The 12,871-nt window shown below is 38.8% G+C and overlaps 4 protein-coding genes across 5 annotated transcripts; 3 read left to right on the forward strand and 1 right to left on the reverse strand.

The window, feature by feature from the left end:
- Nucleotides 1-292: 292 nt before the first annotated feature.
- Nucleotides 293-3,416, reverse strand: frj (membrane bound O-acyltransferase domain containing farjavit). The gene is made up of 6 exons (XM_018003817.2): nt 3,103-3,416; nt 2,910-3,036; nt 2,659-2,851; nt 1,914-2,065; nt 1,469-1,845; nt 293-1,408 (listed from the first exon to the last, which is right to left on the reverse strand). Exons 1-6 carry the CDS (start codon nt 3,312-3,314, stop codon nt 1,000-1,002), a joined length of 1,470 nt encoding a protein of 489 aa, XP_017859306.1. The 5' UTR covers nt 3,315-3,416; the 3' UTR covers nt 293-999.
- A 62-nt stretch (nt 3,417-3,478) lies between these two features.
- LOC108611289 (phospholipase A1) lies at nt 3,479-5,807 on the forward strand. Its single transcript, XM_018003819.2, has 2 exons — nt 3,479-4,506; nt 4,571-5,807. Exons 1-2 carry the CDS (start codon nt 4,455-4,457, stop codon nt 5,683-5,685), a joined length of 1,167 nt encoding a protein of 388 aa, XP_017859308.1. The 5' UTR covers nt 3,479-4,454; the 3' UTR covers nt 5,686-5,807.
- Nucleotides 5,808-7,466: 1,659 nt separating this feature from the next.
- Nucleotides 7,467-8,201, forward strand: LOC108611297 (uncharacterized). The gene is made up of 2 exons (XM_018003827.2): nt 7,467-7,923; nt 7,993-8,201. Exons 1-2 carry the CDS (start codon nt 7,667-7,669, stop codon nt 8,114-8,116), a joined length of 381 nt encoding a protein of 126 aa, XP_017859316.1. The 5' UTR covers nt 7,467-7,666; the 3' UTR covers nt 8,117-8,201.
- A 1,391-nt stretch (nt 8,202-9,592) lies between these two features.
- LOC108611295 (uncharacterized) lies at nt 9,593-10,604 on the forward strand. Of its 2 annotated transcripts, none has more exons than XM_018003824.2 (4): nt 9,593-9,798; nt 9,860-10,092; nt 10,150-10,211; nt 10,271-10,604. In XM_018003824.2, the coding sequence occupies exons 1-4, from the start codon at nt 9,724-9,726 to the stop codon at nt 10,312-10,314; spliced, it is 414 nt and encodes a 137-aa protein (XP_017859313.1). In that variant the 5' UTR covers nt 9,593-9,723; the 3' UTR covers nt 10,315-10,604. The 2 variants fall into 2 exon arrangements, with proteins under 2 accessions (XP_017859313.1, XP_017859314.1); XM_018003825.2 differs by having other exon boundaries at nt 10,159-10,211.
- Nucleotides 10,605-12,871: the final 2,267 nt, after the last annotated feature.

Genomic DNA, 12,871 nt, shown 5'->3' on the forward strand with positions numbered 1-12,871 from the left:
ATCGCGCGTAAAATATCTTTAATAATATTTATTAATATTTAAAAAATAAACTTGACATTAGTTATCTATAGAAAACATTTTATAATAAATCTCTTGTATACTACAGAATCGCGCGATTTCATTTTAATTATTTAATATACTAAAAACAATGTTTATTTGATCTAAAAAGTTTAATTTTATAATCTTGGTTTTCCAACTTTTCGTTTTGTCGATAATAATATAATGTTTATAGCAGTACTATTGGATATTGAATAATGAGTTATATGGCCCCTACTGGAAATTTAGTTCGTAATTTAGTTTTTTTTTTTTTAATCATATTGCATTTACAAGTTTGTTCAATCTTTGGTGTCCTAAATAGAGCTTGTTTATATATCATGTTATTTTGAATATTGTTATTGTTAAAATATCAATTGATTTAATTAAAATGTGTATTGAATAATGTTTAGCTTTATGTTCTCAGATATCCTCAACCTGTAAATGGTTTAAAAATAACTGTGGATTTGTGTAATTGCCAGAAGACATCTCCGATTGCATAGAGAATATTTGTATAACATATGGGGAATAAGTACCCAATTAGTATTTCCATATAAACAGTATACAGCAACAAGTTGTTACATTAAATACGAATTTCGTTTTTTTAGTATTTACAGTTTGTAAGTATTTTATCTTTTGTTCATGCTTTAAGTTTTTTTTTTTTTTTTTTTTTTTTTTTTTTTTTTTTTTTTAACAATGTATAATGAACTTTTTGTTGCACATGTTTAACAAAATTATTTTATATATATAATTTTGAAAGCCTATCTTAAATAGTTTGCCAAGACTTAGCTTGTTGTCCTAATCATCGATATTGTTCGCTTATTTAAAAAAAATTCCGTTGTACTGATATATAAGAAAATCATATATGTCTACAAATCTATAAATATATATAGAAAGTGGAACACGAATAGTTGCAGTATTTAACTTTGAAATAAATGTGTTCGGCTGCTTAGCTATGGAAATCTCTTACTGTGCCTTCTGCTTGACTGCGTCGGGCTCTCCAGCTGCTGCAATGGAATCGGCAGCACGTTTCGCTTTGCGCTCCGCGGACTTCTTTAGCTTGGTGAGGTACACACCCACGGCAACCAGAAGGGCCCAGGTAATGTAGCCAATGTGATAGACGGAACTATAGAAACGCCAAATGTTGTCGAAGGAGGATAGCAAAAAGGCTGTGCCCAGATAGCTGAAGCCAAACCACTTGCAGATCCAAAAGATAACATCAATGACGGTCCGACGCATACCAACAGCGTCTTTGCGCACCAGCTTGTGCCACGTATCCTCCATTATCACATAGAAAGGTGCGCCCATGATGCAGAAATAGTGTCCCGGCCGGAAGCCATGCCAATACGCTGAACAGAGGAAAATGGCACCCGTTCTGAAATTGCCAACAATAGTTAGTATTACAGTTATCTCTGTGCATCCAGGACATACTCACCTATATTTCTTGATGGGAAACAGTTTATACACATTCACCGCCAGCCAATATTGCACGCAGACATTCCAATGCTTCATGCCCTCGCGGAAGGTCCAGCACCGCTCCACATCCAGCACTCGTGTGTTGACAATTGTTGTGAAATTGTAGCTATGCTTTTCGGCATCCTTAATCATATTCTGGTACGGCTTTCGTGGTCCCTCGCCATTGTTGGTATCCGCATCATCGGGATACGCACCGAATCCGGCCATCGTACAGACGCACTCGCTCAACGTCAGGCCAGTATAGATGCGGGCGCGGAAGATAAAGAACGTGGGCCACACGTACAACACACGGTAGATAACGGATCGATCATTGTAGAACTCATCGCTCATCGCATACTAAGTTTTATAGAATTATTAATTTTTCTGTTTTTTATTATAAGGTTTCCCTGTCTGTTGTTACTCACTTCTAGTGGCCAAAGGTAGTTGGCCAACAGATAAAGACTGCAATAGAAGACAGCTGCCTTGAGCTGCTGAATGGTGGCGGGCACGCAAGGCGCATGATCTTTGAACGGCGTCTCAAAGTAATCTCGATATGTGCGATAGCGATAATAGGGACCTGAAAATAGCAAAATGTTATTGTTATTGATATTGTGCTTTAAAAATACTTAGTGTTGATAATATTTCACATATTACTATTAATTTTTAATTTTAAAAAATTATATTTTGCATGCGAGAGCATGAGAGAGCACTTTTGTTATGTATCAATTAGCTTTTTGTAAGCTATATCTATAAATGCAAAAAATTTTACAGTTACACATTGTTACCAACTGCAAAAAGTACTTTAAAAGTTGTTGAAGTAGACTTTTTCAGCTTTTACAATTTTCTTTTTTTTATAGATAAAAAACAAGCTGACTTTTCATTCCGATAAGGTTTTAAGGCACACATACGATGATTATTAGCATCTAGTGATAATCACCCGTAAAATTTTTACTATCTGTAAAAATTTAAACACCTGGGTAAATGGACTTTGACACAACGATTGAAAGTCGCTCAATCGTACGGGTCACCGAGTTAAGGACACACGATTTGCATCCATATAAACCAACTAATTTATGTGCAACTACACTCAGTTGATTGCTTGACAATAAACTGACAATATTCCAGTCACTATTGCAGTGCATATATTATTTGGGAGCACTATACACTGACCTGTCAGCACACCAACGTAATTGAAGCTATACAGCACAATCTCCGTTGCAGTCAGCTGCTGCAAGCTGAGATCATAGCTGGTGACATTAAGGCTGGGATCGCTGTTGGCATCCTGCTGCTCATTGTTCTGCCGCTCATCGCTAGCTCGAATGCGCTTCCAGGCTGCAGTTTTCTCGAATGCAATGCCAGATACCTAAGATAGTAGGTTAATAGCTACTCGTTTCTAAATAAAAGATTGTTATGCAACTAACCTTGAGGGTGAGCAACATTTGTATCATATTTGTTGGCCCAGGCACAGTAGGCAGCCCAAAGAGGTAAACGAGCCGGAAGAACACTAAATAGCCAAACATAACAACAAAAGTAACTACATGGCAGTTGCTGGAATTGGAATTATGGAATTACATATTAATTTATGAATATCTGAAATCAATACACTACACTTACCTGGGGTGCACCAAGAGCACACTGGCTGTGCCCAGGGCGACGGAAATGGCGCAGTGCAGACTATGGAAGCCTGAGACGACAATAACAACAATGAGGCCAAGAATAGAGCATACGTATTTGCGTTGTGTTTCATCGCGAAGTTTTCGCACAAAACTACCAGCGCCTATGCAGGCCAGCAGGCATAACACATATATTACGTCGTCTATATTCATTGTATTGATTAGTTTTAGCCGCAAGTGCGGCTTTCTTCACGGCAAGCGACTTGATCTTTGTTATTAATAACAGGCAAAGCAGAGCTAAATCTATCGATAATATATCGATATGTTGTGATGCCACCTAGAGTAAGTGCTGCCATTTGGCAAACAAATAATTGCTATTGATCTAAAGCTGATGGATACATAACGCATGGTGCAAATACGTTACATTTTGCTGACATAGTTAATACGAAAATTATTTTAGGTTAAATATCTAGTACAAATAATAAATATTAATACTTATTTTAATAGGCTCTAAAGTTCAAATTTAAATATTATATTGGGCTAGAATTAACACATTTTGTATGGGTACTTCAATAGATTGATTTGTTACATATGATTAACATTAAAAGTGTATTAGAAAAATATATTTATATAAGAAATAAATATTTTTATTAAAAGTGAGAAAAAAAAAAAAACAAATATAAATCTGTTAAGTAAATTATATAAAAATTAAAGATTAGCTAACTATGACGATATAATAATGATGAATCTGGAACTTACACGAACTCGGGAAAAAAATAATTTCATTCAAAGACTGTAACAAAGGCACGCGTCACTCAAAGCATCTGTTGAGCCAGACTAAATGGCATTTCATTGCTGTTGAACTAAGTCTCAATTATACCTGATATACACTATACACCTATGCCATTTAGCTCTCTATGTATTATACATTACTACAATATGCATTATGCATGGGAGATAAAACTATAGTAGTAAAACGCCCTAAATCAATTAAAGAAATTCCCATACGTCATCAATGCTATGTGACTCGCAATAGTTCAAAGCAGTCATAAGAGTCTCTCACAACAAATGCAATTATATATACATATATTATACATATATAGAACCGGTAGAGTTGCTAGTGGGGAACGCGCGCCATGGGCAATGCCAATCCGATCGAACGTAGCTAATCAGTTGCAGGTTGTGCAGGCGGGGAAAATGGCAAATAGCTGAGATTGAGTTAGAACAACTTATTACTGGTGTCAGTCGCCTATATAAAGATATATAAGAAGCGTCTGAACAGATCGTAGGCAACAGAGTTTAATAGTCGCTACTCCAGTGCAGTGGATACAACCTAGAGCTGATTGATTCAACATGAGCTTGACATCATTTGCCGTCTCGCTGCTGCTGCTAACTACAGCCTGTGGTAAGTGAAGATTGCCTTAGAGCCTGGACAGCAGTCGTTAATCTTGATCTCTTGTGTGGTTCAGCTCAGAGCAATAACAATATCGCTGGAAACTATGAGGCTGAGATGGACGAGTTTATGGGCTTGTTGTCCGACCCAGACGAGGTGGACTTTGAGAGCCGGGGCAACTTTGACGTGGAAGAGCCCGATGACTTGCTGACCACATTGGAGGCGGACGAGTATGAGGGCGCCGAGCATTGTGTGTGGAATAAGTGCGACAACGACCTGAGCGAGCCACGTGGCATTGGCAGCTTCCTGGACTTGTCGTTCCTCAAGAAAATCGCCGTCAATCTGAATCCCTTCGGCACGCCTCGGCATCGCATGCAGTTCTACTTGTTCAAGCGCGAGTTTCCCGAGTGCGGGCGCGAGCTGGACTTCGGCAATGAGCGGAAGTGGCGGCACGCCGGCTTCAATAGCTCGCTGCCCACACGGCTCATCGTGCACGGCTGGATGAGCCAGTCGCGCGGCTCCTTCAATCGGGACGTGAAGAATGCCTACCTGAAGCACGGCGACTATAATGTGATTGTGACGGATTGGAGCGCCAGCTCGGCCAACATCAACTACTTCTCGGTGGTGAAGCTAATCGAGGAGATGGGCGCCCAGCTGGTCCAGTTCACGCGCGAGCTGCATCGCCAGCTTCATGCACGCTACGACGACATCTACCTGATCGGTCACTCTCTGGGTGCACAGATAGCCGGCGCAGCGGGCAAATACCTCAAGCCGGAGCAGTACAACACGATCTTCGCCCTGGACCCGGCCGGACCCAAGTTCCGTCATCGCAGTGCCCAGTTCCGCATCGATGCTAGCGATGCCAAGTATGTGGAGTCCATACACACCAGCGGCAACTTTGGCTTCCTCAAGCCCACGGGCAGCGCCACCTTCTATCCGAACTATGGACTCTATCAGCGCAATTGCTTCTATCTGGGCTGCTCCCACATACGCGCCTACCAGATGTTCGCCGAGTCCATCAACTCGCCCAGCGGCTTCTGGGGCACGCCCTGCAAGCGCGAGGGTCGCAAATGGCAGTGTGACCAGCGCCAGCGGCAAACCCAGCGCATGGGCGGCGAGCCCTCTGTGCCCAAGAGGGGAATCTTCTACGTGAAGACCTCGTCTGGCGAACCCTTCGCTCTGGGCAGATAAAGCCATGGAGTTGAATCCAACGAAATGTCACATTTAATTAATTAAGCTACCAATTGTAGAGAAATTTTAGTTTTAATAAAGACCAAAGAGGGAAATTTTATAATAATCGAGTTGAGGCATTTCAATATATGAAGTAGTTGGGCATAGTTTAAATATTCTTGAATGGGTATTCAGATTATATTTATGTATATGAATATGCACTTTATATAACTTATATTCATATAATTCCAATAAGATGAGTTTATAATTTTAATAGTAAATTCAATTTATCAACAGAATTCCTATTTATAAAATATAGAATTATTTTAAAGGAAGTTAACAGCAGCATAGTGCTGTTAATTAACATAATTCTGTTAATGTAGTAAGATATTCCGCTAATCAGAAGGTCAATCTCCGTCATGAAGTCAATTTAGTTCATTACTTCAATCAGTCAATCACATAAATATTCAATCAGTCAGTCAATCAGGCAATCAGTCATTCAATCCTCAGCATATGTGCGCAGGCGCAACTTAAAGCCAGCTAAAGGCAATCTGAGCATACCTTAAATCTTTAATACTCCAATCCTATATAGTTCAGTCCTATGACTGATCAGTAACCTACGATTGCCTTTTACAATTGCACTTGTTGTTGTTGTCTTGAGTGAAATTTAATTAAGGGCATAAACTTGAGCAGTCGCTGCTTCTGCTTCGGCTTCTACTTCTACTCCTAGTGCAGGATTGGTATTGGTATTGGTAGCGGTGTGTCCTTAGGGCTGGCAAGGAGCAGGCAGTGATTCAGAGCGCATGCAAATTGGTCTGGGCAATTCAATCTTTGGATCTGTGATATATATACGCGACTCGTGCACGGCGCTAATTGCAGCAGATAAATACGCCGTGGAGCCCATAATTACGACAGACAGATTACGAGGCGCACTTAATTGTCGACCGTAAAGTGTTTGCCGTATCTGCCAGGCAGCCCCAGCGTAATCCTCCAAGCGAGCAAGCAAGCAACCAGCTCGATTTTAATTATTCGACTAGCTGCACCTTCTGCATATTCATTGGCTCCAATGCGGGCGGGGCAGGCTGTGTAGGCTGTGGGCTGTAGGCTGTTCGCCGACTGCAGAGCTAGATGGCAACATTTTGATTTCCATTATGGCCAATTTTTTTTTTTTTTTTTTTGGACAAAAACTTTGCGCTTGCTCTGCGTCCAAGGCGATAAGACATCCGAATGGGCTAAGAGATGGCCAAGCAAATGGACTCATAATTGGAAGATGTTAATGTAGAGTTCACTAGCCATTTTTCCGTTTTCAATTGAAATATGTCTTAGAGTTGGCATGTGCAGAGAGTTAGGACCGTATTATTCCATTATAAGATGATTTGAAAGAGCTCTCATTTAATAGAAATCGATTCAGTATGGAGTTATACATAAATACATTAGATATGTCTAAGGGCATTGATTAAAAGATCATTTGAAGACTTTCCCATTTTCTAGAAATGCACTCAGCATTGAAAGATGCCTAAAAAGAGTGCAAAAAGCATTTTCCATTGCAAGATTTTAAGAAAAATCCCTTTAATTTGCTAGAAATATATTCAGAATTGAATAAGACCAAGCAAGAGGAGTAAACATAAACAGTTTTTTTTTTTCAATTATTTATTAAAAGTCGCGATGAGTTTCTTCGGTTTTAATAAAAAAATTACCATTCGATTTCGATTTCTCAAGGAAAACCTTGCTTGATATTTCCCTACAAATTTCCAAATCAAACTAGCCATGAAGTCGAATCCGAGTTGTGTAGGTTCTACGCTCTGCCTTTACATTTCAGTTTAATTTCAGGTTTCGGACAGAAAAGAGCCAAAAAAAAAAAATATATAGAAATTGATAGGTTTTAATCTAAATTTGAGTTCACTTTTCGGAAAAAATATACTTGAGGAAAAAAATAAAAAATAATAAATACAATACTTAAAGTAAAATAGAAAAAGAAAATATAAGAATAACAAATTGAAATATGGAATACGGTCAAGGAAACGGCGGTGGCCCATACCAGTCGATGGAGGGCTACGGAATGTCAGCTCCTGACGGACAGGCTCCAGAAATGGGCCAAGATTATATGCAGTCGCGTGGGGGTTATGGCGGCGGTATGCAGTCCTATGACGACGGCAGGAACTGTCAAGGCGGCTCCGCTTCCTTTGGCGGTCCTGGTTACCGCAGCCCACTCCGTTATTCAAAGGTCTTGAGAGAGATGAATTCCCGCAATGGACTCTAGTGAGTTGACCAAAAGATTTTTGAAGATTTAACATGGTTTACTTCTATATATATATCCCATATCATTAGCTCGCCAACGGATCAGCGTTCGGGTCGTGGCAATGGCGACTACTACAACTCACTTCCCGGCATAGGCGGTCCCGAGGGTCAGATGTATGGCCAGCCCCGACAGGGCGGCAATCCGTATTACTAGTCCCTAGTGTGGATTTGACTCAATTGTTACCTTTGACTTTTGCTTTTATAATAAATAAATAAAATGCTCTGATGTCAATAGAAAACATTTTCTCTTTTATTACGACTTTGCCAGTGTGAGAAAGTATTTCAGGAATATCGGAATGCGCATCATGAGAATATGATCTTTCTTGATTCTGCTTTGTATTATGTATAGGACAGCGTATAAAATGACAGTTTATAAAATATCCGAGTTCTAAATTATAGATCTCGTTGGCTTTGTTTTCTCAACATTTCATCCTGACGAAATGTTTAGCATTATCTTTAGTCTTTGAGTTCTGTTTGACGAAAGCAGAGCTTGAATTTTCAAAATTTCCTTTTTCCGGCCTTTTTTCCTATTCTAAATTGAAATTTTTGCAATATGTGCTATGGATGCAGAAAGGTGCCGGCGCCGCCGCGATTCTTCATTAGCAATGCGGCTTATCGCTACGCCATGCGGGAAAAGCAGCGCGAGCGGGAGAGGCATGCACGCAATGGTTTAAATGAGTGGGTGTGAAAATACTAACTTGCTTGAAATATTTTATAATCATTCTATATTCCATATCTGCAGTCCGCCTTGCTGTAAGCCAGCCTGCGGCTGTTGCGGTTGCAATGGATGCTGTTGATGCTGAGAGATGCCATAGAACTGTGTGTGCTGTGGGGAGATTAACTGTTAAGATATGAAGGAATACTTTGGAAAAAGGCCAAGGACCCAAGCAGAAACATCAATCGACTGCTGTCATTCACAATAGAGATAAACAATAAACTGCATCCGAGTAGCAATAGCACTTCCCACACTCAAATCCACTTAAATTATATCAAATTGCAACAATAAAGTATCTGTATATGCATTCGTCAATTATCAAATTTGTTTTCCTATAGGCATAAGAAATTGAAGAGTTACAAGAGTCAGTTAATTGAGTTCTTGAAGAGCTACCAATTGCGGACCTAGTGTAGTCATATAAGACTATTAGCTGGCTAGATATCTACTGTATTGACTAAAATTTGAATTAAATACAATTTACTGCATTAATTCCATATGAGCAAACGTCAATTATATATCCATTCATACATCTTAGATGTCTATGTTATGTCTAATATATGATTATTCATATATGTGATAAACATTGCGTATATATAGATATGGACGTGGGTATTTAAGTCTATAAATGACTAGCTAAAAGATATTAAAGAATCCTTCAATTTCTTTGAAATCTCTCTTTTTTCATAATTTTTCGATCAATTGCAGTTAAGTCATATCTCATTCATATCAATAGTAATTGATTGGCATTCACTTGGCTAAATGTTGTCCACCAATCTAATAAAATTAAGCTCTCTCTCTTTATGAATACATTTTCATTATATATACTTTTATTTACTATGCCTTCTCTACAATGCAAAAATTTTCAAATCAAGTTGGCTTTTCGCTGTCAATGTTTTCTCATGAGCTGAAGCTTAAACGAATTTCATTCATTCAGAACATTTCCTTTGACTACAATCTAAAATTAGACCTACAAATTTTCCATATTTTGGCAGAGGCGATATTTATTAACTGTATAATCCAGGTTCAGTTTGTTAATTGTAAAAAATATGGATTACTTTGAGAATGCACAAATTGGTGGTTATCGTATTGAAATGCCGTTTCCCCAGCTTTTTTATCCCGAGGTAAATTTGGGATACCGAATTTTTTTTCATTTAATTATTTTTTTCTATTATTTTCCTTTAGATGAATTCCGTAAATAAAAGCTTTGATCAAACTGCCATGTCAAATATGAACAATTGCGGGATCCAAAGCGATTTTTATGATAACGGCGTCAAATCGGATATAGACCATCTACAAGGGGACGGGTGTAACATGAACTACCATCAGCGGCACGTCACAAACAACCCTTTTTCCTATCGCTGCACAGAACGCCAAAGTCGAAGAGCTCGGGAGATGCGAGCCCGCAACGGCCTGTAGTAAGTATGCCCCAGATGGCATTCTCTATTGCGCTCTATGTAATGCTAAGCCTGAAGTTATCACAGTACCCCGAACGATGGTTGCGATAAGCGGAGCGAGTATCCACAATATGCTGGAGGTATGTGCCCCATGAAATCCCCTTCCCATTGATCCTCAACTGAACTTCCCTCTTTGCAGATCCCATGGGTCAGTCGATTACAGTCAACTCATTGTGGCAGTAATGGATATAAAAAGACAACTAAGTGTTATATATATACATATGCATTTATATAGCTATGCTGCGTATTGCTTCTAAGATATTTTTGTAGTAACGGTGGTCTTCGCTTATAAAATGTTTTGTTATGGCGAAAACTCCACTATACTTGCTCACCAGAAGAGTGAATGGATCATGTGAATAGTATCAAAATTCTGAACGCATTTCTCTTATTAACGCCAAAATTGTCAAAAAAAAAAATTTTTTTTCAAATTTTAAAATTATTAAAAATTTATCTCTTTACCGAGATGTGTGGAATTCTTGTCTATTATTTCTCACATATAATCCAATCGTATATTAAATGATATTTTATAAATATATTTAATTCTGAAAAAATCGTAAATAATATAATTCAAATTTGGTTTATAAAAAAAGAATAAAAAATAAAAATGCAATAAAATAAAAAGAAATAAATTTTATTTCGAGGAAAATAAAGCACAAAAAGTATATATGTATATATTTTGCCAATCAATTTTTTTTAAGAAAAATAAAACAAACAATTTAGAGATTTTGTCAAAAAATGTTTTAAGGAAAATAAAGCGCAACAAAATAGAATATGGTGTCAAAATTTGTTCAAAGACAAAAAAAAAAAAAAAAAAAAAAAAAATAAAAATAAAAATATATATTTTACATTTATTTTATACACGAATATATATTTGTACAGATTTTATTTAAAATAGAATTTTACAGCAAAGCCGCATGTCTACAGGGCTACCTAATCTTCGCCATTTGGGTCTCTCGTATTTCTATTTTTTGTCGTTATTTTTTTCTATGCGAAATGAGACGAGTCCTTATGGAGATAGGGAGTTTCGAGCGGAGAGGCTGGACCTGCTGTGGGGGGTAATTAACGTGTGTTTTATGGCCATTTGCCACAGCATAGAAACTCACGCAGCACCACTGGCAGCCACTGTGGATGGGGCCCAAGGCGCAGCACCCCTGCAAACCCAACAATGAATGCAATGAAGGATTAAAATAAGAAAGATGTGCAAATAAAATATTTTACAAACGGACAACGAGGACAACTTTTGCAGCCGGTAGGCAACGGCACGTGATGTGGGATGGCTTTGTGACCATTCGAAGGACTGCATGGTGTAATGGGAGGGGGTGGGGGTAGGTGGGTTGGTGATGGTCCGAAATGCGAATGGAACATGTCGATGGGGCACGTTGGGGCAACTAGACCTGGTCGCAAACAAAGGCAACCGGACTTGGCCTCGGACACACTCTCTCTGTGTCTCTCTCTCTTTCTCTCTCTATCTCTGTCGCTCTCTTGCCCTGTGCACTGCATGGAGCATTGTCAAAATAAATCAATCGGTTTTATGTTGTTTCTGGAATTTTTGTTTGCTGTTTTGTTACTTTGTTGCCGACGTCGACGTCAGGAAGCGGCTGCCCAAGGGTTGCAAGTGGTGCAAGTGGTGCAAGTGCTGCAATTGGCTGCCAGCAGCGCCAGCTTGTGGTGGCATAAATCAGTTGCTCGTTGGACGCATTTATGAAAGGATAACAACACACACACACACACACATAGACACGGACACACACACACATAGCTCCAGCTCATAAAAATGCATAAGTTAAAAATGCTGTAAATAAAAATACAACAATTTTGTATAGAGCAAAACTCTAGAAACCTGCTCCGCCCACTGATCCGTTGCGCCCCTTTGATTTATCTCGAAGGGAATTAAGATGTCTCAAAAGTTGCAGCGGGCAGCATTAAAATGCCATTGCTGCCATCGGAGGCAGTCATAATCGTTCACGCATCCTTCAGCACCAACTTCAGCTGGTTCAGGGGTCAGAGGTCAGGCAGGCAGAGAAAGTTTGTGGTGCTTCTCTGCTGCGTTTTCTTTGGCTCGTTTTGCAGAACGTCCAAAGTGATTTCCTCTTAGTATTTTCAAAAACTTTCACCCAAAAGGTGTTTACTTACTCACCCACACACACGCACACACACATGTACTTTATAGACATGTCCTGCAATGGCACTCCACACTCTAATGAAGCAGATTCCGTAGCGCATTTGCGTCCTTAGCCGCAACTCTTTTAATCCCTAATAACTTTTAAGCAAGTGACTTTGCGCACACAAAATGTCCAAATTCATCATCCTCACGGAGCGTGTGCAGAGTGCGAAGCGCCTTTGCTTAGGTTGGCAAAACCTGGACAGAGGGATTTCAGCTTTCATGTTGAGCCCATAGACTTATACCGAAAGTTCACTTTACACACACAAGCACACATATATACACACCCACGCACACAGGCGAGCTCACATCATTAGCAAATTGAAAATTTTACTCTAAAATGTTTCTAATTTCGGTTTGAAATTTTGATGCCTTAAATAAGGCCAAGTGAAAATTTGCATTGGAAAAGAAATATTTTTAAAATCTAAGAAGATCGTTATGAACTTGGTAAATTGTTTATAATAGGTAATGGACTTTTATAAAGGAAAAATAAATAATTTTAATAATAGTAATCATAAAAGTCCAACATAATTAAAGATCACCATTAAGATCTTTGTATATATTATAACAATAATTCTA

This window comes from Drosophila arizonae, chromosome 3 (assembly GCF_054131065.1).
Source record: "Drosophila arizonae isolate 15081-1271.41 chromosome 3, UAZ_ARI_1.0, whole genome shotgun sequence".
NCBI lineage: Eukaryota > Metazoa > Arthropoda > Insecta > Diptera > Drosophilidae > Drosophila > Drosophila arizonae.